Source organism: Ranitomeya imitator, chromosome 1, assembly GCF_032444005.1.
Source record: "Ranitomeya imitator isolate aRanImi1 chromosome 1, aRanImi1.pri, whole genome shotgun sequence".
Classification (NCBI taxonomy): domain Eukaryota; kingdom Metazoa; phylum Chordata; class Amphibia; order Anura; family Dendrobatidae; genus Ranitomeya; species Ranitomeya imitator.
The window spans coordinates 695,936,724-695,962,448 of NC_091282.1; the positions used below are offsets into that span (position 1 = coordinate 695,936,724).

At 44.2% G+C, this 25,725-nt stretch overlaps 1 protein-coding gene across 1 annotated transcript in view; it reads left to right on the forward strand.

The window, feature by feature from the left end:
- Positions 1-25,725, forward strand: part of UBR1 (ubiquitin protein ligase E3 component n-recognin 1) — a 233,593-nt gene that overhangs the window by 181,016 nt on the left and 26,852 nt on the right. The window contains exons 29-33 of the mRNA XM_069730874.1: positions 6,766-6,941; positions 12,318-12,523; positions 20,610-20,703; positions 21,006-21,158; positions 21,334-21,431. Coding sequence (XP_069586975.1) covers positions 6,766-6,941; positions 12,318-12,523; positions 20,610-20,703; positions 21,006-21,158; positions 21,334-21,431 — 727 coding nt within the window. The remainder of the gene's footprint in view (positions 1-6,765; positions 6,942-12,317; positions 12,524-20,609; positions 20,704-21,005; positions 21,159-21,333; positions 21,432-25,725) is intronic.

The window sequence follows — 25,725 nt, forward strand, 5'->3', positions numbered from 1 at the left end:
GTCATCAAACACAGCCTAAGAATAGATTTTGTTTTTCCACCGCGACAAACTTTTGTTTTAACGCCCCAAAGAAAAACCCCGGAGGAGCAGCTAGCCTTGGAGGCAGAGGTACTGGAGCTCGTATCAAAACGGGTTCTAGTGGAGGTCCCGGGGGAAGAGCAGGGAAAAGGTTTTTACTCTCCTCTTTTTCTCATACAAAAACCAGACTGGTGCCTGAGAACTATTGTCAATTTAAAGAATCTAAATCGGTCAGTAGTAAACTGCTCCTTCAAAATGGAGTCGGTGAATACGGCCATAAAACTCTTGTTCCCAGGTTGCTTCATGGCAGCCATAGACCTAAAGGACGCCTATTACCACGTCCCAATTCATCAAGACCACCAAAAATTCCTAAGAGTGGCGGTTTATGTACAAGGTTGTCTCAGGCACCATCAATATGCTGCCCTACCATTCGGCCTATCAATAGCACCGAGAATTTTTTACAAAGTTAATGTCAGAGGTCATGTCCTTCCTCCGCTCTCAGAATGTAGTTATAGTTCCGTATCTGGACGACTTCCTCATAATAGGGAACTCATCAACACATTGCCAGACACAAATAAAACAAGTCATATCAACGCTACAGCGATTGGGGTGGAAAATAAATCTTGCCAAGTCAAGGTTGACGCCGGAGCTAGTGCAATCTTTTCTGGGTTTAGTCCTGGATTCCAGGCGTCAGCTTTCTTTTGCCAGAAAACAAGCTGGTCAAAATTCAAAATCTTGTAGAGTCAGCGATTCATCACCCCGTAATGACATTGAGAAGGGCAATGTCCCTGTTGGGTTCTCTGACATCATGTATACCGGCAGTAAGATGGGCACAGTTCCATCTAAGACAATTACAATGGGAGGTCCTGTCAGCGCAGAGGTGGTTAAAAGGGCATTTAGAGGGGAAACTACGCCTTTCATTAGAGGTAACAGATTCCCTAAAATGGTGGGCCGTAAGAGACCATTTGACATCAGGGGTCCAGTGGATAACTCCGATAGATCAGATCATCACCACAGATGCAAGCGGTTCAGGATGGGGAGCTCATTTGGGGACACTCTCAGTTCAGGATCTTGGTCCCAATTAGAATCACAACAAGCGTCAAACCTAAGAGTTATGGGCTGTAGAAAAAGCTGTAAAACATTTCCTTCCCATCCTCCAGGGTCATCATACCAGGGTCATGTCAGAAAATCACGCAGTAGTCGCATATATCAACCACCAAGGGGGGACGAGATCCCCTTCCCTGATGAAGTCAGCGTCTGTCCTCCTACAACTAGCGGAGCACCACCTATTATCCCTCTCGGCTCTCCACATAAAGGGGGTCGAGAATACAAAAGCAGACTACCTAAGTCGCAAAACACTGAAGCAAAGAGAGTGGTCTTTGAATCCCCAAGTGTTTCAACAGATAGTGCAGGCTTGGGGCTTACCTGTGATAGATTTGTTTGCCACCTTAAACAACAGGAAGGTAGAAAGCTTCTGTTCACTAGACCCAAGAGAAAAACCCTTCGCAGTAGATGCTCTCCAAATACAATGGAATTTCAGTCTCGCGTATGTGTTTCCACCAATACCGATGATTCCGACAGTAGTAAGAAAAATCAAAATCAGAATGGAGCAGGCGAGAGTAATTTTGATTGCTCCATTTTGGCCAAAAAGACCTTGGTTCTCCCTCCTGAGACAAATGTCAGTGACCGATCCATGGATTCTGCCAGAAATTCCGGACCTGCTTACTCAGGGTCCAATATGCCACTCTCAAGTGAAGGGCTTCCATCTTGCAGCCTGGAATTTGAGCGGGCATTACTGAGTAGACAGGGTTTTTCACCAGGGTTAGTCTCCACCCTGTTGAAAAGTAGAAAACCAGTTACATCAAGGATATATGGCAGAACATGGAAAAAGTTTCTGGAATTTTCGGGGCAATCTGTGGGGGACAGGGCTCCTGTGGGTACTATTTTAGAATTCCTACAGGCGGGTTTGCAACTAGGGTTAGCAACTAATACGCTCAAAGTACAAGTATCGGCATTAGGAGCCTTGTACAATTGTAATCTGGCCTCCAATAGATGGGTGTCCCGCTTTATAAAATCCTGTAGTAGGTCTAGACCAGTGGTAATTCAGGGGGTTCCTCCATGGGATTTGAATCTGGTGTTAGAAGCTCTGACTAGTGATCCGTTTGAACCCTTGCAGGAGTCATCAATAAAAATACTTACGCTTAACCCCTTAGCGACCGCCGATACGCCTTTTAACGGCGGCCGCTAAGGGTACTTAAACCACAGCGCCGTTAATTAATGGCGCTGTGGAAAAAGTTAATAGCGCCCCCCTGAGGCCGATTTTCTCCGGGGTCTCGGCTGCCGGGGGTAGCCAAGACCCCAGAGAACATGATTCAGGGGGTTTTTAACCCACCCTGCATTTGCGATCGCCGGTAATTAACCGTTTACCGGCCATCGCAAAGAAAAAAAAAAAACGCGATCTCTTATTAATTTCTCTGTCCTCCGATGTGATCGCACATCGGAGGACAGAGAAAAGGGGTCCCAGGTGGCCCCCCAATACTCACCTAGCTCCCCCGATGCTCCTCGTGGCTCCCGGTGGGCGCCGCCATCTTAAAAATGGCGTTTTACCGACCCCTGTTTTGCGATCGCCGGTAATTAACTGTTTACCGGCGACCGCAAAAAAAAAAAGTAAAGTGTAATTCTCTGTCCTCTGATGTGATCGCACATCAGAGGACAGAGAAATAGGGGGATTCGGGGACCCTACAATACTCACCTGTGTCCCTGGATCCTCTTGCTGCTCCTCCTGGCCGCCGGCAGAAGAAAATGGCGGGCGCATGCGCAGTGCGCCCGCCATCTGCCGGCCGGCAGGAGAACGGCAGCTGGGGCTAAAATTAGGGGTAGGGGTAGGGTTAGGGGTAGGGTTAGCGGTAGGGTTAGGGCTAGGGTTGGGGCTAAATTTAGGGTTAGGGTTGGGGCTAAATTTAGGGTTAGGCTTCTTTCACACTTACGTCGGTACGTGGCCGTCGCAATGCGTCGGCCCGACATACCGACGCACGTTGTGAAAATTGTGCACAACGTGGGCAGCAGCTGTAGTTTTTCAACGCATCTGCTGCCCAATCTATGTCCTGGGGAGGAGGGGGCGGAGTTACAGCCACGCATGTGCAGTCAGAAATGGCGGATGCGACGTACAAAAAAACATTTCATTGAACATTTTTTTGTGCTGACGGTCCGCCAAAACACAACTGATCCAGTGCACGACGGACGCGACGTGTGGCCATCCGTCAAGATCCGTCGGCAATACAAGTCTATGGGCAAAAAATGCATCCTGCGGGCACATTTGCACGATCCGTTTCTTGTCCAAAACGACGGATTGCGACGGATGCCAAACGACGCAAGTGTGAAAGTAGCCTTAGGGTTGGGGCTAAAGTTAGGGCTAGGGTTGGGGCTAAAGTTAGGGTTAGAGCTGGGATTAGGGTTAGGGTTTGGATTAGGGTTGGTATTAGGGTTAGGGTTGGCATTAGGGTTACGCTTGGGATTAGGGTTAGGTTTGGGATTAGGGTTAAGGTTAGGGTTGTGATTAGGGGTGTACTGGGATTAGGGTTAGGTTTGAGGTTAGTGTTGAGATTAGGATTAGGGGTGTGTTGGATTTAGGGTTTTGATTAGGGTTATGGTTAGGGTTGACATTAGGGTTGTTTTGGGGTAAAGGTTGGGATTATCGTTGGTTAGTGATTAGGATTATGGATCAGGTTGGGATTAGGGTTAGGGGTGTGTTGGGGTTAGGGTTGGAGCTAGAATTGGGGGGTTTCCACTGTTTAGTTACATCAGGGGGTCTCCAAACACGACAGCCAATTTTGCGCTCAAAAAGTCAAATGGTGCTCCCTCCCTTCTGAGCTCTGCCGTGCGCCCAAACAGTGGGTTACCCCCACATATGGGGCATCAGCGTACTTGGGATAAATTGGACAACAACTTCTGGGGTCCAATTTCTCTTGTTACCCTTGTGAAAATAAAAACTTGGGGGCTACAATATCTTTTTTGTGAAAAAAAAAAATATTTTTTATTTTCACGACTCTGCATTCTAAACTTCTGTGAAGCACTTGGGCATTCAAAGTTCTCACCACACATCTAGATAAGTTCCTTGGGGGGTCTAGTTTCCAAAATGGGGTCACTTGTGGGGGGTTACTACAGTTTAGGTACATCAGGGGCTCTGCAATCGCAACATAATGCCCACAGACCATTCTATCAAAGTCTGCATTCCAAAAAGGCGCTCCTTCCCTTCCGAGCTCTGCCGTGCGCCCAAACAGTGGTTTACCCCCACATATGGGGTATCGACGTATTCAGGAGAAATCGCACAACAACTTTTGTGGTCTAATTTCTCCTGTTACCCTTGTGAAAATAAGAATTTGTGGGCGAAAAGATCATTTTTGTGTAAACAAAAGCGATTTTTTTTTTATTTTCACGGCTCTACGTTATAAACTTCTGTGAAGCACTTGGGGGTTCAAAGTGCTCACCACACATCTAGATAATTTCCTTAAGGGGTCTAGTTTCCAAAATGGTGTCACTTGTGGGGAGTTTCCACTGTTTAGGCACATCAGGGGCTCTCTAAACGTGACATGGCGTCCGATCTCAATTCCAGCCAATTCTGCATTGAAAAAGTCAAACTGCGCTCCTTCACTTCTAAGTTCTGCGGTGCGCCCAAAAAGTGGTTTACTCCCACATATGGGGTATTGGCGTATTCAGGAGAAATTGCATAACAAAATTTATGGTTACATTTCTGTTTTTACACTTGTGAAAATAAAAAAAATGGTTCTGAATTAAGATGTTTGCAAAAAAAAGTTAAATGTTCATTTTTTCCTTCCCCATTGTTTCAGTTCCTGTGAAGCACGTAAAGGGTTAATAAAGTTCTTGAATGTGGTTTTGAGAACCTTGAGGGGTGTAGTTTTTAGAATGGTGTCACACTTGGTTATTTTCTATCATATAGACCCCTCAAAATTACTTCAAATGTGATGTGGTCCCTAAAAAAAAAAAATGGTGTTGTAAAAATGAGAAATTGCTGGTCAACTTTTAACCCTTATAACTCCCTAACAAAAAAAAAATTTTGTTTCCAAAATTGTGCTGATGTAAAGTAGACATGTGGGAAATGTTATTTATTAACTATTTTTCGTGACATATCTCTCTGATTTAAGGGCATAAAAATACAAAGTTTGAAAATTGCAAAATGTTAAAAATTTTCGCCGTATTTCCGTTTTTTTCATAAATAATCGCAAGTAATATCGAAGAAATGTTACCACTAACATGAAGTACAATATGTCACGAAAAAACAATCTCAGAATCAGCGGCATCCGTTGAAGCGTTCCAGAGTTATAACCTCATAAAGTGACAGTGGTCAGAATTGCAAAAATTGGCCTGGTCATTAAGTACCAAATTGGCTCTCACTAAGGGGTTAAGACAGTACTTTTGGTAGCGTTAACATCAGCCCGTAGGGTGAGTGACTTGCAAGCCCTGTCTATCTCCCCTCCTTACACGCAGATATTTGATGACAGAGTAGTACTCAGACCAGATCCGGCATATCTGCCGAAAGTAGTACTTAAGTTCCATAGGAGTCAAGAAATTGTGTTGCCCTCCTTTTGTGATAATCCCAAGAACCCAGGGGAAGAGAAATTTCATACACTTGATGTAAGTAGAGCTATTTTGCAGTATATATCTCTAACTAGTCAGTGGAGGAAGGATCAATCCCTATTTATAGCTTTCCAGGGTAGCAGGAAGGGATATGGGGTATCCAAGGGTACTATTGCTAGGTGGATTAGGGAGGCCATTTCCTTATCCTATGCTTCTCGTGGTGCCCCGATTCCTGAAGGCATCAAGGCTCACTCCACCAGAGCCGTGGCTACTTTCTGGGCAGAAAAAGCAGAGGTATCGATTGATCAGATTTGTAAAGCCGCTACCTGGTCCTCACCGTCTACCTTCTTTAGACTCTACCGGCTAGATCTGTCCTCCTCAACTGACCTTACCTTTGGTAGAAGGGTGCTGCAAGTGGTGGTCCCTCCCTAAGGGTTTCTTTCTCCAAAAATCTCTCGTGTGCGCTGTCATGGGAGACGGGAAAACACCAAGGTTACTTACTGGTAGCCGGTTTTTCCGGAGCCCATGACAGCACCTGTATATTCCCTCCCTTCTTTTTTCACCCTTTTGGTGCGCACTTTTTAGTGGGTGTTATTTATTTTTACAATGTGGTGGTAGATTGCCATGTGTACTAACCAAGGGGCCTCTCATGCTCTGAAAACCAACTGAAGCGAGGGAGAGGTACCGCCCTTTTATATCCCGACTGGGCGGATCCCTCTCTCATGTGTGCTGTCATGGGCTCTGGAAAAACCGGCTACCAGTAAGTAACCTTGGTGTTTTTGCAGATTGCCACTAGGAAAATCCCTTTTCATTCAGAGTTTTCATTCAGAGTTTTCAAATCCATTCATACATATTAAATCCAACAGTTTTCAAAACAATTACTGTATTTATTTATTTTTGTTAATGTGTTTTGTTTTTTTTCAATAAATCACAGGAAAATCTGCATAAACACATGCATGATTTGGATAAATTTTTCTAGTAGCTTTCTCTACAGATTCTGTGCGGCTTTGCTGTAAAACTATCCAGTCATCTTACACATGGGTTGCCCATGTTATAAGCTTAACTCTCGGCAATCATTTATCCTCTCTAGTTGGCTGTACAGCATGTCATCTGTAAATGTGGGTAACCTCTCTCTCATGTCTTTTTGATAAGGTACAAAGCTCCCAAGAGAAAGAAAAAAGAAAACGCAAGGCAGAGGCAGCAAGACTCCACCGGCAGAAGATCATGGCACAGATGTCTGCTATGCAAAAGAATTTTATTGAAACAAACAAACTTTTATATGACACCTCTCAGGAAGTAGAGGATTCCTCCACCCCTATTGAGGAAATGTAAGATATTTGCTATTTGTCTGTTGGAACAGTGTGTCTATATAGTACCTTTTGGAAAAATGTGAACCTGGTTTTCCTTGTTCGAATGTTCACATAGTAGATTCAGACTGAAGGCATCAAAGTTACAAAACAAATGAGAATGTTTTAATCTTAAAATACCAAATTTCCGCCCCTTTTATTCCGATGACGCCATTACACCCCTTTAGTATTCTTTCAAGCAGTTTCATCAGGTTGTAAGGTATGCCTTGAATTAGAATAAATCACCAGCAATGCACCTCGCACTATCACACCTCTCCCTCCATGTTTCACGGGCATCACACACAGCAACCACTTGCTCACCTTGTGTCTCACATAAACACAGAAAATAATTTTTTTGGCTGTTAGAGAAAAACTCAAATTTCACCTCATCAGACCACATTACATATTTCCACTGATTTAATGTCCAGTCCTTGTGTTACTTGGCCCACACAGGTAATTTCCTCTTGTTTATGTTCCATAAAACAATGACTCATTTGCAACAATTTGACCATTAAGGCCCGCATCTTGCAGTATACGCTTGGACAGCTGAGATATGTCTGCTATTTGATTTTTATGCTTCATGTCTGAGCTGTTATCTAAAGTCAGTTTGTGTTTTGTGAGGCTGATAACTCTGATGAACTTATCTTCTGCAGCAGAAGTAATTCTTAGTTTCCTTTCCTGGGGCTGTCTTCTTGAGAGCCTGTTTCTTCAGTTTTCAGTTCCATCAATTTTCTGGACTGTATGACCATGTCTTAAACTAATGATGAGCTGTTTCTCTTAACTAAGTAAAGTATTTGTTGCCATATTCTGTATTAGAATAGTTGTGGAATAGAGCTCCGCACTATATGGAGCTGTGTAGCTCAGAAAAAAACACACCTGATGGTACTAACACACTATTTGAATGCTGGTGATTCGACGAAAAAAACTTTAAGTATACCTGTTCATTGGAAACCATTCCAGGTGACCTCCCGAGGAATCTTCCTGAGCGCATGCCAAGTAGGAAATGAATGGAGCAGGCATTGAGCATGTGCTTCTAGGCTGCTTTCAAAACCAGGCTCTGCTGTTCTTGAAATCATTCTAGGGATTACTGGTTGTCTGACTGAATGAAGTAGAGAATAAATTTTAGTTCCAGGAATACCCTCTTTAAGTTTTAGTAGTGAATATTATTCCAGCCATCGCAAATAGCAGCAGTGCTCTTACTGGCCAAGGCTACATAACTGGAGCTGTCACAGATGTCCTAGAACAGAGACCCCAAAAGAAAGATCAACTGATTCCCTTATTTGGTGCTGTTTTTCCACCACAGGGCAGATGAGTCTAAAGTTCTTTTTCCGTTTCTACTCACTTTGCACACACGTGTTGTATTCCCTCTTGCTTGGTGCTAATGCAGTTTTGCTGCAGAGAGAGATCCTGCAAAGTGTCTTGTGATCTGGTAGCAAAGGATAGCAGCTACCAGGAGTGGATTTCTGGATTAACCCCTTAGCGACCGCCGATACGCCTTTTAACGGCGGCCGCTAAGGGTACTTAAACCACAGCGCCGTTAATTAACGGCGCTGTGGAAAAAGTGAATAGCGCCCCCCTGAGGCCGATTTTCTCCGGGGTCTCGGCTGCCGGGGGTAGCCGAGACCCCAGAGAACAAGATTCGGGGGGTTTTTAACCCACCCCGCATTTGCGATCGCCGGTAAGTAAGCATTTACCGGCGATCGCAAAAAAAAAAAGCGATCTTTTTAATTTCTCTGTCCTCCGATGTGATCGCACATCGGAGGACAGAGAAAAGGCGTCCCAGGTGGCCCCCCAATACTCACCTAGCTCCCCCGATGCTCCTCGTGGCTCCCGGTGGGCGCCGCCATCTTAAAAATGGCGGGCGCATGCGCAGTGCACCCGCCGGCCGGCCCCGCGAGAATCTTTGGGGTCTCGGCTGCCGGGGTAGCCGAGACCCCCAAGAGCATGATCGGGGTCGGTTTTACCGACCCCTGTTTTGCGATCGCCGGTAATTAACTGTTTACCGGCGACCGCAAAAAAAAAAAAAAAAAGTAAAGTGTAATTCTCTGTCCTCTGATGTGATCGCACATCAGAGGACAGAGAAATAGGGGGATTCGGGGACCCTACAATACTCACCTGTGTCCCTGGATCCTCTTGCTGCTCCTCCTGGCCGCCGGCAGAAGAAAATGGCGGGCGCATGCGCAGTGCGCCCGCCATCTGTCTCCATCTGCCGGCCGGCAGGAGAACAGCAGTTGTGGCTAAAATTAGGGGTACGGTTAGGGGTAGGGTTAGGGTTAGGGCTAGGGTTGGGGCTAAATTTAGGGTTAGGCTTCTTTCACACTTACGTCGGTACGGGGCCGTCGCAATGCGTCGGCCCGACATACCGACGCACGTTGTGAAAATTGTGCACAACGTGGGCAGCAGCTGTAGTTTTTCAACGCATCTGCTGCCCAATCTATGTCCTGGGGAGGAGGGGGCGGAGTTACAGCCACGCATGCGCGGTCAGAAATGGCGGATGCGACGTACAAAAAAAACGTTTCATTGAACGTTTTTTTGTGCCGATGGTCCGCCAAAACACAACTGATCCAGTGCACGACGGACGCGACGTGTGGCCATCCGTCACGATCCGTCGGCAATACAAGTCTATGGGCAAAAAACGCATCCTGCGGGCACATTTGCAGGATCCGTTTCTTGTCCAAAACGACGGATTGCGACGGATGCCAAACGACGCAAGTGTGAAAGTAGCCTTAGGGTTGGGGCTAAAGTTAGGGCTAGGGTTGGGGCTAAAGTTAGGGTTAGAGCTGGGATTAGGGTTAGGGTTTGGATTAGGGTTGGCATTAGGGTTACGCTTGGGATTAGGGTTAGGTTTGGGATTAGGGTTAAGGTTAGGGTTGTGATTAGGGGTGTATTGGGATTAGGGTTAGGTTGGAGGTTAGTGTTGAGATTAGGATTAGGGGTGTGTTGGATTTAGGGTTTTGATTAGGGTTATGGTTAGGGTTGACATTAGGGTTGTTTTGGGGTAAGGGTTGGGATTATCGTTAGGGTTAGTGATTAGGATTATGGATCAGGTTGGGATTAGGGTTAGGGGTGTGTTGGGGTTATGGTTGGAGCTAGAATTGGGGAGTTTCCACTGTTTAGGTACATCAGGGGGTCTCCAAACACGACAGCCAATTTTGCGCTCAAAAAGTCAAATGGTGCTCCCTCCCTTCTGAGCTCTGCCGTGCGCCCAGACAGTGGGTTACCCCCACATATGGGGCATCAGCGTACTCGGGATAAATTGGACAACAACTTCTGGGGTCCAATTTCTCTTGTTACCCTTGTGAAAATAAAAACTTGGGGGCTACAATATCTCTTTTGTGGAAAAAAAAATATTTTTTATTTTCACGACTCTGCATTCTAAACTTCTGTGAAGCACTTGGGCATTCAAAGTTCTCACCACACATCTAGATAAGTTCCTTGGGGGGTCTAGTTTCTAAAATGGGGTCACTTGTGAAGGGTTTCTACTGGTTAGGTACATCAGGGGCTCTGCAAACGCAACATAATACCCGCAGACCATTCTATCAAAGTCTGCATTCCAAAACGGCGCTCCTTCCTTCCGAGCTCTGCCGTGCGCCCAAACAGTGGTTTACCCTCACATATGGGGTACCAGCATACTCAGGACAAATTGGACAACAACTTTTGGGGTCCAATTTCTCTTGTTACCCTTGTGAAAATAAAAACTTGGGGGCTAAAAAATCTTTTTTGTGGAAAAAAAAAATATTTTTTATTTTCACGGCTCTGCATTATAAACTTCTGTGAAGCACTTGGGCATTCAAGGTTCTCACCACACATCTAGATAAGTTCCATGGGGGGTCTAGTTTCCAAAATGGGGTCACTTGTGGGGGATTTCTACTGTTTAGGCACATCAGGGGCTCTCCAAACGCGACATGGCGTCCGATCTCAATTCCAGCCAATTCTACATTGAAAAAGTAAAACGGCACTCTTTCTCTTCCAAGCTCTGCGGTGCGCCCAAACAGTGGTTTACCCCCACATATTGGGTATCGACGTACTCAGGAGAAATTGCACAATAACTTTTGTGGTCTAATTTCTCCTGTTACCCTTGTGAAAATAAAAATTTGTGGGCGAAAAGATCATTTTTGTGTAAACAAAAGCGATTTTTTTATTTTCACGGCTCTACGTTATAAACTTCTGTGAAGCACTTGGGGGTTCAAAGTGCTCACCACACATCTAGATAATTTCCTTAAGGGGTCTAGTTTCCAAAATGGTGTCACTTGTGGGGAGTTTTCACTGTTTAGGCACATCAGGAGCTCTCTAAACGTGACATGGCGTCCGATCTCAATTCCAGCCAATTCTGCATTGAAAAAGTCAAACGGCGCTCCTTCACTTCTAAGTTCTGCGGTGCGCCCTAACAGTGGTTTACCCCCACATATGGGGTATTGGCGTATTCAGGAGAAATTGCATAACAAAATTTATGGTTACATTTCTGTTTTTACACTTGTGAAAATAAAAAAAATGGTTCTGAATTAAGATGTTTGCAAAAAAAAGTTAAATGTTCATTTTTTCCTTCCACATTGTTTCAGTTCCTGTGAAGCACGTAAAGGGTTAATAAACTTCTTGAATGTGGTTTTGAGAACCTTGAGGGGTGTAGTTTTTAGAATGGTGTCACACTTCATTATTTTCTATCATATAGACCCCTCAAAATGACTTCAAATGTGATGTGGTCCCTAAAAAAAAAAATGGTGTTGTAAAAATGAGAAATTGCTGGTCAACTTTTAACCCTTATAACTCCCTAACAAAAATAAATTTTGTTTTCAAAATTGTGCTGATGTAAAGTAGACATGTGGGAAATGTTATTTATTAACTATTTTTCATGACATATCTCTCTGATTTAAGGGCATAAAAATACAAAGTTTGAAAATTGCAAAATTTTAAAAATTTTCGCCATATTTCCGTTTTTTTCATAAATAATCGCAAGTAATATCGAAGAAATGTTACCACTAACATGAAGTACAATATGTCACAAAAAAACAATCTCAGAATCAGCGGGATCCGTTGAAGCGTTCCAGAGTTATAACCTCATAAAGTGACAGTGGTCAGAATTGCAAAAATTGGCCTGGTCATTAAGTACCAAATTGGCTCTGTCACTAAGGGGTTAATGGATCTTATAGTAGCTGCATGATCTGCCTGTAAGGTATGTTTTACTCTGGATGTTGTCAGTGACTTTTGTCTATAGGGAGAGGATTACCATAAGTGGTCGTGAACAGAAGCATGGTCAGTGTACACAATGTAAAATAAGTGCTCTACAGGCTGACATATGGTAAAGTCTACATGCTTTCTTTTGGCTTGCATAACATATTTAATATGTATTCCTCTGTTTAGCTCATTACCTGTTATTGGAGGTTCAAAGATTACTTTGGGACCCAAACGTGGGCCATCTGTGCCTGAAAAAGAAGTCCTAACATGCATTCTTTGCCAGGAGGAACAAGAAGTGAGGCTTGACAAATCTACAATGGTGCTGACTGCCAGTGTGCAGAAATCCACCACCCTTTCTCAGTCCAGAGGGATTGCCCTTATACACTCAAATGGTATGTAATCGTACAATATCACCTTGTATATATTTCTCTAAAACGTTGCAGAAATCTGTCAATCACCTGCAGTGGGACTGTGAGAAGCCAGCGTAGTCTCGTCCTCTGCTGTGGTTCTCGGCCAGATCTTAATTTATGGCTTCCTTTAGACTTTATGTGCAGGTTTTTTTATACTATATTCCATTAAAATATTATGAAACTGAAAACTTCTGTATAGGTCCTTCTTATGAGCAGCTAAACTGATTGTATATTTTGCTGTTAAAGTTTAGCAAGTCCCAACGGAGCTCATTCAATCTAATTTACATATTAAAATCATCTTCAGATTTGTGTTTTTTTTCACTCGTTTACACTGATTGTTTAAAAAAATTAATACCCCATATTGAAAAAATTATCTAAAGAGGACCACTCTTTTTTTTTTTTTTTTTTTTTTAATTACTTTCATTAGATCTCCTCTATTTGCTTTGGTCTACTGATCCTAGAACCATATTTTTCTTTTTCTCCTGTGCCCCTCTGTTCCAAAGTTATGTAATAAAGAATCTCAAGTTTCCCTCCAGCCACCTGGTTGTGTACCACAGGAATTCTCAGTGGGCGTGGCCATGTTTTGATTGGCCATCGTCAGGAGAAAATGCAAATGCTCGTAGAGGAGCAAAAGTGATAATTTGCACCATTGTGGGGGTTATAACTTTGTAACGGAGGGATGCAGAAGAAAAAGAAAAACTGTTCAAGAATCAATATGCAGTGACAATCTGAGGAGGTGTGGTCTAATTTGAGGGGAAGAATAGTGCTACATTCAGAACACCTGAACAAGGTGTTAGTGGGGTCTGTTGGTATTAATCTTTGTGATTCCCAGAAAATCAATGTTAATTACTCTAAGTATTAATAGATTAATTGTGCTGCCTACCTGGCGCTCGAGTCCGACACATCGCTGATCGGAGGGGCTGGTGAGGACCCAGCGGTCATGGTGCACATTGGCACTAATGACAAAGTTAGAGGTAGGTGGAAGGTCCTTAAAGATGATTTCAGGGAATTAGGCCGCAAGCTGAAAGCAAGGACCTCCAACGTGGTATTTTCCGAAATACTGCCTGTGCCACGCCAGAGAGGCAACGGGAGATTAGGGAGGTTAATAAGTGGCTCAAGAATTGGTGTAGGAAGGAGGGGTTTGGGTTCCTGCAGAACTGGGCCGACTTCTCAGTTGGCTACAGGCTCTACGCTAGGGACGGGCTGCACTTCAATGGGGAGGGTGCAGCTGTGTTGGGAGAGAAAATGGCTAGAAGGTTGGAGGAGTCTTTAAACTAGGAATTGGGGGGGGGGAGGGTATTCATTTTATAGGAGGGGAAGATAGTGCAGATAGAGACCTGGGCACAAATAAGGAAGTTGGGGGTGGCGGTGGCATGAGGGGTGGGGTTAGAACAGTTAATAATTTAAGAAAGAATAGAGGTGCAGAGAGATACATAAAATGTTTGTATACTAATGCCAGAAGCCTCGCCAACAAAATGGATGAATTAGAATTAATGTTGTTGGAGCATAATTATGACATGGTGGGGATATCTGAAACTTTGCTGGATGAGAGCCATGACTGGGCTGTTAACTTGCAGGGCTATAGCCTGTTCAGAAATGACCGTACATATAAGCGAGGGGGTGGGGTGTGTCTATATGTAAAATCGTCCTTAAAACCCATCCTGCGTAATAATATAGGTGAATTTAATGAAAATGTAGAATCCCTGTGGGTGGAGATAAGGGGAGGGGGAAAAAATAATAAATTACTGATAGGGGTTTGTTATAAATCTCCAAAAATAATGGGAGCAATGGAGCATATCCTCCTAAAGCAAATAGATGAAGCTGTGACTCAAGGAGAAGTCATTATTATGGGGGACTTCAACTACCCTGAAATAGATTGGGGAACAGAAACCTGCAGTTCCAGCAAAGGTAATCGTTTTTTGACAACTATAAGAGACAATTACCTTTCACAACTGGTTCAGGACCCAACAAGAAAGGGGGCACTGCTAGACCTAATATTAACCAACAGGCCAGACCGCATAGCCAATATAAGGGTTGGGGGTCACTTGGGGAATAGTGATCACAAAATAATAAGTTTTCATGTATCCTTTAAAAAGATGTGTAATAGAGGGGTTACAAGGACACTAAACTTCAGGAGGGCAAATTTCCAACGGATGAGAGAGGATCTTTGTGCAATTAACAGGGACGATATCCTGAGACACAAAAATACACAAAGAAAATGGGAGACCTTTATTAGCATCCTGGATAGGACCTGTGCACAGTATATACCGTATGGGAATAAACATACTAGGAATAGGAGGAAACCAATATGGCTAAATAGAGCTGTAAGGGGCGCAATAAGTGACAAAAAGAAAGCATTTAGAGAATTAAAGGAAGAAGGTAGTGAGGAGGCATTGAATAAATACAAAAAATTAAATAAATTATGTAAAAAGCAAATCAAATCAGCAAAGATTGAGACAGAGAGACTCATTGCCAGAGAGAGTAAAAATAATCCCAAAATATTCTTTAACTACATAAATAGTAAGAAACTAAAAAATGATAGTGTTGACCCCCTTAAAAATAGTCTGGGTGAAATGGTGGATGAGGATGAGGAAAATGCCAATATGCTAAATGACTTTTTTTCATCAGTATTTACACAAGAAAATCCCATGGCAGACAAAATGACTAGTGATAAAAATTCCCAATTAAATGTCACCTGCTTAAGGCTGCCGTCACACTAGCAGTATTTGGTCAGTATTTTACATCAGTATTTGTAAGCCAAAACCAGGAGTGGGTGATAAATGCAGAAGTGGTGCATATGTTTCTATTATACTTTTCTTCTATTTGTTCCACTACTGGTTTTGGTTCACAAATACTGATGTATAATACTGACCAAATACTGATAGTGTGACGGCAGCCTAACCCAGCAGGAAGTGCGGCGGCGTCTAAAAATCACTAAAATTGACAAATCTCCGGGCCCGGATGGGATACACCCTCGAGTACTGCAGGAATTAAGTACAGTCATTGATAGACCATTATTTTTAATCTTTAACCCCTTCACGACATGCTCCGTACTAGTACTGCGCATGCCGTGTCACCCCCTTTGATGTGGGCTCCGGCGGTGAGCCCACATCAAAGTCGCGACATGTCAGCTGTTTTGTACAGCTGACATGTGCGCGCAATAGCGGCGGGTGAAATCGCTATTCACCTGCCGCTATTAACCTGTTAAATGCCGCTGTCAAACACAGACAGCGGCATTTAACTACCGCATCCGGCCGGGCGGCCGGAAATGACGTCATCGCCGACCCCCGTCACATGATCGGGGGTCGGCGATGCATCAGGAAGGTAACCATAGAGGTCCTTGAGACCTCTATGGTTACTGATGCAGGCCTGCTGTGAGCGCCCCCCTGTGGTCGGCGCTCACAGCACACCTGCATTTCAGCTACATAGCAGCGATCTGATGATCGCTGCTATGTAGCAGAACCGATCAAGTGGTGCCAGCTTCTAGCCTCCCATGGAGGCTATTGAAGCATGGCACAAGTAAAAAAAAAAAAAAAAAAAAGTTTTTAAAAATATGAAAAAAATATAAGAAATATAAAAGTTTAACCCCTTCACCCCCGGAACTTTTTCCGCTTTTTCATTTTCGTTTTTTGCTCCCCTCCTTCCCAGAGCCATAACTTTTTTGTTTTCCGTCAATATGGCCATGTGAGGGCTTATTTTTTGCGGGACGAGATGTACTTTTGAAAGATACCATTGATTTTAGCATGCCATGTAACAGAAAATGGGAAAAAAATTCCAAGTGTGATGAAATTGCAAAAAAAGTGCAATCTCACACTTGTTTTTTGTTTAGCTTTTTTGCTAGGTTCACTAAATGCTAAAACTAACCTGCCATTATGATTTTCCAGGTCATTACGAGTTCATAGACACCAAACATGTCTAGGTTATTTTTTATCTAAGTGGTGAAAAAAAATTCCAAATTTTGCTAAAAAAAAAAAAAAAAATGCGCGATTTTCCGATACCCGTAGCGTCTCCAAATTTCGTGATCTGGGGTCAGGTGAGGGCTTATTTTTTGCGTGCCGAGCTGGCGTTTTTAATGATACCATTTTGGTGTAGATACGTTCTTTTGATCGCCCGTTATTGCATTTTAATGCAATGTCGCGGCGACCAAAAAAACGTTATTTTGGCGTTTTGATTTTTTTTCTCGCTACGTCATTTAGCGGTCAGGTTAATCCTTTGTTTTTATTGATAGATCGGGCGATTCTGAACGCGGCGATACCAAATATGTGTATGTTTGATTTTTTTTTATTGTTTTATTTTGATTGGGGCGAAAGGGGGGTGATTTGAACTTTTATATATTTTTTATTTTTTTTATATTTTTAATCACTTTTTTTTTTTTATTTTGGCATGCTTCAATAGCCTCCATAGGAGGCTAGAAGCATGCATAACTCGATCGGCTCTGCTACATAGAGGTGAAGTACAGATCACCTCTATGTAGCAGAAATGCAAGGTTGCTTTGAACGCCGACCACAGGGTGGCGCTCAAAGCAATCGGCCATCAACAACCATAGAGGTCTCAAGGAGACCTCTGGTTGTTATGGCGATGCACTGCTGACCCCCGATCATGTGACGGGGGTCCGTAGTGCGAGCATTTCCGGCCGCGCGGCCAGGAGCGCTAGTTAAATGCCGCTGTCAGAGCTTGACGGCGGCATTTAACTAGTTAATGGGCGCGGGCGGATCGCGATTCCGCTCGCGCTCATTGCGCGCACATGTCAGCTGTACAAAACAGCTGACATGTCGCGGCTTTGAGGTGGGCTCACCGCCGGAGCCCACCTCAAAGCAGGGGATCTGCCAGCTGACGTACTATTCCATCAGCTGGCAGAAAGGGGTTAAATCACCCCCCTTTCGCCCCATCCTAAATAAAACAATAAAAAAAAATCAAGCATACACATATTTGGTATCGCCGTGTTCAGAATCGCCCGATCAACTAAAAAAAAAAAGCATTAACCTGATCGCTAAACGGCGTAGCGAGAAAAAAATCCGAAACGCCAGAATTACGTTTTTTTGGTCGTTGCGACATTGCATTAAAATGCAATAACGGGCGATCAAAAGAACGTATCTGCGCAAAAATGGTATCCTTAAAAACATCAGCTCGGCACGTAAAAAATAAGCCCTCACCTGACCCCAGATCACGAAAAATGGAGACGCTACGGGTATCGGAAAATGGCACTTTTTTTTTTTTTTTTTTTTTTTTTTTTTTTAGCAAAGTTTGGATTTTTTTTTCACCACTTAGATAAAAAATAACCTAGTCATGTTAGGTGTCTATGAACTCGTAATGACCTAGAGAATCATAATGGCAGGTTAGTTTTAGCATTTAGTGAACCTAGCAAAAAAGCCAAACAAAAAACAAGTGTGGGATTGCACTTTTTTTGCAATTTCACCGCACTTGGAATTTTTTTCCCGTTTTCTAGTAAAAGACATGGTAAAACCAATGGTGTCGTTCAAATGTACAACTTGTCCCGCAAAAAATAAGCCCTCACATGACCATATTGATGGAAAAATAAAAAAGTTATGGCTCAGGGAAGGAGGGAAGTGAAAAACGAAAATGCAAAAATGAAAAAGGGCCGCGACTTGAAGGGGTTAAAGACTCCATAATAACGGGGTCTGTACCACAGGACTGGCGTATAGCAAATGTGGTGCCAATATTTAAAAAGGGAACAAAAACTGAACTCGGAAATTATAGGCCAGTAAGCTTAACCTCTACTGTGGGTAAAATCCTGGAGGGCATTCTAAGGGATGCTATACTGGAGTATCTGAAGAGGAATAACCTCATGACCCAGTATCAGCACGGGTTTACTAGGGACCGTTCATGTCAGACGAATTTGATCAGTTTCTATGAAGAGGTAAGTTCCGGATTGGACCAAGGGAACCCAGTGGATGTAGTGTATATGGACTTTTCAAAAGCTTTTGATACGGTGCCACACAAAAGGTTGATACATAAAATGAGAATAATGGGGATAGGGCAAAATATGTGCAAGTGGGTTGAGAGCTGGCTCAGGGATAGGAAACAAAAGGGTGGTTGTTAATGGAGCACACTCGGACTGGGTAGCGGTTAGCAGTGGGGTACCACAGGGGTCAATATTGGGCCCTCTTCTTTTTAACATATTTATTAATGACCTTGTAGGGGGCATTCAGAGTAGAATTTCAATATTTGCAGATGACACTAAACTCTGCAGGGTAATCAATACAGAGGAGGACAATTTTATATTACAGGATGATTTATGTAAACTAGAAGCTTGGGCTGATAAATGGAAAATGAGCTTTAATGGGGATAAATGTAAGGTCATGCACTTGGGTAGAAGTAATAAGATGTATAATTATGTGCTTAATTCTAAAACTCTGGGCAAAACAGTCAATGAAAAAGACCTGGGTGTATGGGTGGATGACGAACTCCTATTTAGTGGCCAGTATCAGGCAGCTGCTACAAAGGCAAATAAAATAATGGGATGCATTAAATGAGGCATAGATGCTCATGAGGAGAATATAATTTTACCTCTATACAAGTCACTAGTTCGACCACACTTAGAATACTGTGCACAGTTCTGGTCTCCAGTGTATAAGAAAGACATAGCTGAACTAGAGCGGGTGCAGAGAAGAGCGACCAAGGTTATTAGAGGACTGGGGGGTCTGCAATACCAAGATAGGTTATTACACTTGGGGCTATTTAGTTTGGAAAAATGAAGACTAAGTGGTGATCTTATTTTAATGTATAAATATATGAGGGGACAGTACTTAGACCTTTCTGATGATCTTTTTAATCATCGACCTGAAACAGGGACAAGGGGGCATCTTCTGCGTTTGGAGGAAAAAAGGTTTAAGCATAATAACATACGCAGATTCTTTACTGTAAGAGCAGTGAGACTATGGAACTCTCTGCCGTATGATGTTGTAATGAGTGATTCATTACTTAAATTTAAGAGGGGACTGGATACCTTTCTCGAAAAGTATAATGTTACAGGGTATATACTGTTATGAAGGCAATCCAGTAACACAGTGTGCAGTAATCAGAGCACATACAGTGATCTGACAATAACCCAAAAACAATAGAACGAGCTCTGAGACGTGGAATCTCTGTAGACCGCAATACCTGAACCTATCCTAAACACAACTAAAGGCAGCTGTGGATTGCGCCTGACACTACCTATGCAACTCGGCACAGCCTGAGGAACTGACTAGCCTGAAGATAGAAATACAAGCCTGACTTGCCTCAGAGAAATACCCCAAAGGAAAAGGCAGCCCCCCACATATAATGACTGTTAGCAAGATGAAAAGACAAAACGTAGGGATGAAATAGATTCAGCAAAGTGAGGCCCGATATTCTAGATAGAGCGAGGATAGCAAAGAGAACTTTGCAGTCTACAAAAAACCCTAAAGCAAAAAACCACGCAAAGGGGGCAAAAAGACCCACCGTGCCGAACTAACGGCACAGCGGTACACCCTTTGCGTCTCAGAGCTTCCAGCAAAAACGAATAGACAAGCTGGACAGAAAAAACAGCAACAAAAGCAAAGAAGCACTTATCTAAGCAGAGCAGCAGGCCACAGGAAAGATCCAGAAGCTCAGATCCAACACTGGAACATTGACAAGGAGCAAGGAAGACAGAATCAGGTGGAGTTAAATAACAAGGCAGCCAACGAGCTCACCAGAACACCTGAGGGAGGAAGCCCAGAAGCTGCAGTACCACTTGTGACCACAGGAGTGAATTCAGCCACAGAATTCACAACAATATACACTAGATTCCTTGATAGGGCGTTGATCCAGGGAACTAGTCTGATTGCCGTATGTGGAGTCGGGAAGGAATTTTTTTCCCCAATGTGGAGCTTACTCTTTGCCACATGGGTTTTTTTTGCCTTCCTCTGGATCAACATGTTAGGGCATGTTAGGTTAGGCTATGGGTTGAACTAGATGGACTTATAGTCTTCCTTCAAACTTAATAACTATGTAACTATGTAATTGATTTTTAGAAGAAAATATGAATTACATTCTTCTTTTGTATTATGTTCTATAATTATTAGGAATGTCTTGTCATTGCCAGATACATTTAACCCACTCTTTACAAGCCCCGAGTTGTCTTGTGGGACGTATACCGGGAGCTGTGGTCATGTGATGCATGTGACCTGCTGGCAGAAGTAAGTGTCTGACTTCATAGCCTTATATGATGGGATAGACCCCCTAATCTGCTAAACTTCGATCACATTAGTCACACCATATTATGGGTTTTTGTACCATATGTACCTAGGGACCACCCTGCCAAGACCCTTAGGATTTTGAAGGAATTGTTAGCCGAGCTTTATTTTATATTTCATCTCCTACAACTCTTTTAATTTTGTGTGATTTCATTTTCTTGAGGATGAACAGAAGTTGAGAAGCTATTCTTTCCGAATTACGTTTGTAGCTTTTTATATTAATACCAGTTTCTGATTCCTTTTAGGTTTTTTGAGGCCGTGCAGATGAACTCCCGGCAGCGCCTTCATTCGGATTTGCTATATGACCTTAGATATGGAGAATATTTATGCCCTTTATGCAAGTGTCACTGCAACTCTGTTATCCCTATCATCCCCATTACAGCAGAGCAAGTGAACAGGTGATTGTGTGACTCGTGCGAGTCCCTTGATAGTTTTATTCATATTTCATAACTGGCTTTATGTGCTTTGTTTCTTTTCATAGAATTTATGGCCCTATTTGCAATTCATATGTGCGATTCTGATGCAGTTTTACCTTCTTTGTCAATTCATGATATGCAATCTTCTTCTTTGCAGTGTGGACGCTGAGACATTGGGAGAGGTGCTGTCGCTTTCTCGGTGGTTGGATGTTGTTGGCACCAGGATATCCGGATACAATATGAAAATCACAAGAGGTTTTCTGCTTTGTTTTTTTTCCTTTGTTTTTTATAACTGTATCTAGAAGGGTGGCCACAAACATTTACATAGCTGTCTGCCAACCGATCAGTCGATAACTATAGCTAACTATAGTCTCCGACTTGCCCGTCACAGTAAAGCCACTATACACTTTCTATAACTGTCTGCTGAGCAATCATTGGGCCGGTAGCTGTCTTTTCCTGACTTCCACTATACACTTTTATACAGCTGACTGCCCTATACACAGTAAAGCCCCCATACGCTTTATATAGCTGTCTACCGAGCTGTTGTTAGGCCGACAGCTGTCTCTTCCGACTGCCCCATACACAGTGAGCTCTCCTGTATTCTGAATAAGAGAGCCACTGACTCTTCTGGCTTACTACTTTGGAAACCATTTATCTCCAGGGAGAACTAAAAGATTGGCCATTGGAATTCAATAGGCTGGATCCGTCTCTTCCCCGATATCTTGATGGAGAGTCGGGGGGACTGTGTCAAACAGTTTAAATGGTTGATCAATCCTTAAAAAAAGAAGGCAAGTTTGGCTGAGCTTAAACAATGTTTTTTTGGGCTTTAAGTAAGAGTTTGTCTCTTTAAAAACTACCGTTTGCAACAAAGAAAAAATATGGAAGTCTTATTATAGTTGCAGTTGTCCTATGGGCCCAAGCAAACTTTCTTCCGCATTGGGTTCTAAATAGTGATGAGCGAATATACTCATTACTCAAGATTTCCCGAGCACGAGATTTAGTTTTCATCCACCTCAGCTGAATGATTTACATCTATTAGCCAGCATAAGTACATGTGGGGGTTGCCTGGTTGCTAGGGAATCCCCACATGTACTTATGCTGGCTAGTAGCTGTAAATCGTCCAGCTGCGGCGAAGAAAATTATATCTCCGAGCACTTAAAAATACTCTGAGGACACCCGAGCATGCTCGGGAAATCTCGAGTAACGAGTATATTCGCTCATCACCAGTTCTAAAACATTATTCTGTTTGAAAGGGTATCTGTCACCAAGACTTTGCTACCTCATCTAAGAGAATCCTAGTGTAGGAGCAGATATCCAGATTCCAGTGATATATCACATAGGCTACTTTCACACTTGTGCAAAGGAGCAAATATTCAGGCACCATGTGAGATATATATATATATATATATATATATATATATATATATATATCAATTAAAAAACAAATTCAAGGCAAATAATTCGCCACAATATAGTGCGGAGCACCAAACTACAGGACAAAAAGGAAATTTGGGTGTTATGCTGCTGTCCACTAGGAAGCGACACTGCATAATCTGAAAAAGATTAACCGTGGCTCCTCCTCTGCAGTGTACACCCCTGGACGGCGTCAGCCTTCTTCAGTTTTGTGCAAAAGCAGTAGGAGGAACGTGACATGAATAACATAACCAGGCCTATAAGAAGGCAACTATGTACGAGCTCAAGCAAACAATATGAGAACTCGACAGTAACAACGGCCCGGAAGGGCAACAGGGTGGGAGCTGTGTCCCCCAATTAGAGGCTAAGAAAAAGAGATTTTACGGTGAGTACACAAAAATTTCCCTTACTGTAGCTTCATTGGGGGACACAGGACCATGGGACTTCCCAAAGCAGTCCCTGGGTGGGAAGCAATGGACAAATATTGTGCAGACAGGCCGCTACACTTGGGGCACCGCCGCCTGCAGAACACATGTCCCCAGGCTCGCATCCGCTGAGGACTGGGTATGAACCCTGTAGTGTTTAGTATACGTGTGTAGGCTAGTCCAAGTGGCCGCCTTGCACACTTGTTGTGCCGAAGCCTGGTGCCGAATGGCCCAGGAGACCCCTACCCCCCATGTAGTGTGTGCCGTAATACCGGCTGGAAGAGGAGAATTCTTAAGGCGGTAGGCGTCTTGTATGGTGGATTTTATCCACCTGGCAAGGGTTGCTTTGGAAACTGGCAGAACCTTGTGGCCGCCTTCCGGAAGAAGGAAGAGAGAATCAGACCTCCGGAAGGACGTAGTCCTAGACACATATATACGCAATGCCCTGACAAGGTCAAGCATATGCAGAGCCTTCTCCACTCTATGAACCGGGACCGGACAAAAGGATGGCAGTGAAATTTCCTCATTGAGGTGGAAATGGGACGCAACCTTCGGAAGGAAGGATGAGACCGTACGGAGAACTACCTTGTCCTGGTGAAAAACCAGGAAGGCCCGTTTGCAGGAGAGTGCTGTCAGTTCAACACCCTGCAGAGCGAGGTGATTGCCACCAGGAAAACAACCTTCTGGGATAGAAGGCGGAGTGGGACCTCCTTCGAAGGGTGGTTCCTGCAATGCTGTCAAGACCAGGTTGAGGTCCCACGTTTCTAGTGGTCGTCTGTAGGGGGAAACCAATCAGGAAACACCCTGAAGAAAAGTTCTTGGTAGCAATGCGCCTTTGAAAAAGCACTGAGGGCTGACACCTGGCTCATAAGCGAGCCCAGGGACAGCCTGGCCTCCAGACCCAATTGGAGAAAACCAAGAACTTTGGATAAGGAATAAGGGAGTGGAGTCTGGCCATGAGATTCGCACCAGGTAGAGAAAGCTTTCCAGGTACGGTAATAGATCTTGGCAGAGGCTGGCTTCCATGCCCTGATCATGGTTCCAATGACGTCCGGCGAGAGCCCTGCCTGGGTTAGAACCCAGGTCTCAAAGGCCACGCCGTCAAATAGAGAGCCCCTGTGTTCTGGTGGTAGAACGGGCCTTGTGATAGAAGGTCGAGGAGACCAGGGGGCGTCTACTGTAAGTTGTACGATGTCGGCGTACCATGTACGTCTGGGCCAGTCCGGTGCGATTAGGATGGTTGGAACTCCCTCTTGCTTAATCTTCCTCACTAGCCTGGATATCAGGGGGAGAGGTGGAAAAATGTACAGAAGCTGGAACTGGGTCCAGTCCTGAACCAAAGCGTCTGCTCCGAGCGACCGCGGATCGTGTGTTATGGCCATGAAGTTGGAGACCTTGGCGTTGAAGTGGGATGCCATTAGGTCCACATCCGGGGTCCCCCAGCGATGGCAAATCTGGTAAAAAATTTTGGGATGGAGAGACCACTCTCCCGAGTCTATTCCTTGTCGGCTGAGGAAGTCTGCTTCCCAATTGTCCACACCTGGAATGTGGACCGCCGAGAGAACCGACCCTGTGTCCTCTGCCCAGTGGAGGATATGTGACACTTCTGGCATCGCCTGGGTACTGCGGGTCCCCCCCTTGGTGATTCACATATTCCCCAGCCGTGGCATTGTCCGACTGTATTCTGATGTGAGAGGCTGCCAGTAAGTGATGAAAGGCCCTCAATGCCAGGAGGATGGCACGAATTTCCAGGATGTTGATGGGCATGGTCGCTTCCACTAAGGACCAGTTGCCCTGTGGTGTAGGTGGACTGCACCCCAACCTGTCAGGCTCACATTGGTGGTCAGAACCTTCCATTGGCCTGTGAGAAAGGATTTCCCCTTTGCTAGCGAGGTTGGCTTGAGCCACCAGTGCATGGACCTCTTGGTTGACGTTAGCCGGAACTCCCTGTCGAGAGAGAAAGGGTTTTTGTCCCAGGACTTGAGGATGGCTAGTTGGAGAGGCCTGAGGCGAAACTGGGCAAATGGGACGGCTGCTATTGCTGCCCCCATCCTGCCGAGGACTCTCATGGCAAACCGGAGAGATCGAGGGGGTTTGCGGAGGAGGGTACAAACTCCTAGGCGGAGACCCAGTGCCTTGTCCTTGGGAAGGAGCACTAGATCCCTGGAGGTGTTGAATAGCATTCCCAGGAAGGTCAGAGACTGGCTCGGGGTTTGTGATGACTTTTGTAAGTTGACTAACCAGCCCCTGCGACTCTGTGTCGATTGTAATTGAGACGCTGAGCTCTCAGTCCTTGAAGGTGGGAGCCTTGATGAGTAGATCATCCAAGCATGGAACGACTACTATGCCTCTGGAGTGCAGGACGTCCATGGTGGCTGCCATGACTTTGGTAAACACTCTGGGAGCCGTGGCGAGTCCGAACGGGAGAGCCACGAACTGGTAGTGGTCCTGGTCGATTGCGAACCTGAGAAATCTCTGATGGGCAGGTGCAATCGGTATATGCAGGTATGCGTCTTGTATGTCTATGGAGGCGAGATATTCTCCCTTCTCCATGGACGCAATGAAGGACCGAAGAGACTCCATGCAGAAGTGACGGACACAAACATAGTCATGGCCAAAAGTATTGACACCCTTGCAATTCTGTCAGATAATACTCGTTTTCTTCCTGAAAATGATTGCAAACACAAATTATTTGGTATTATCTTCATTTA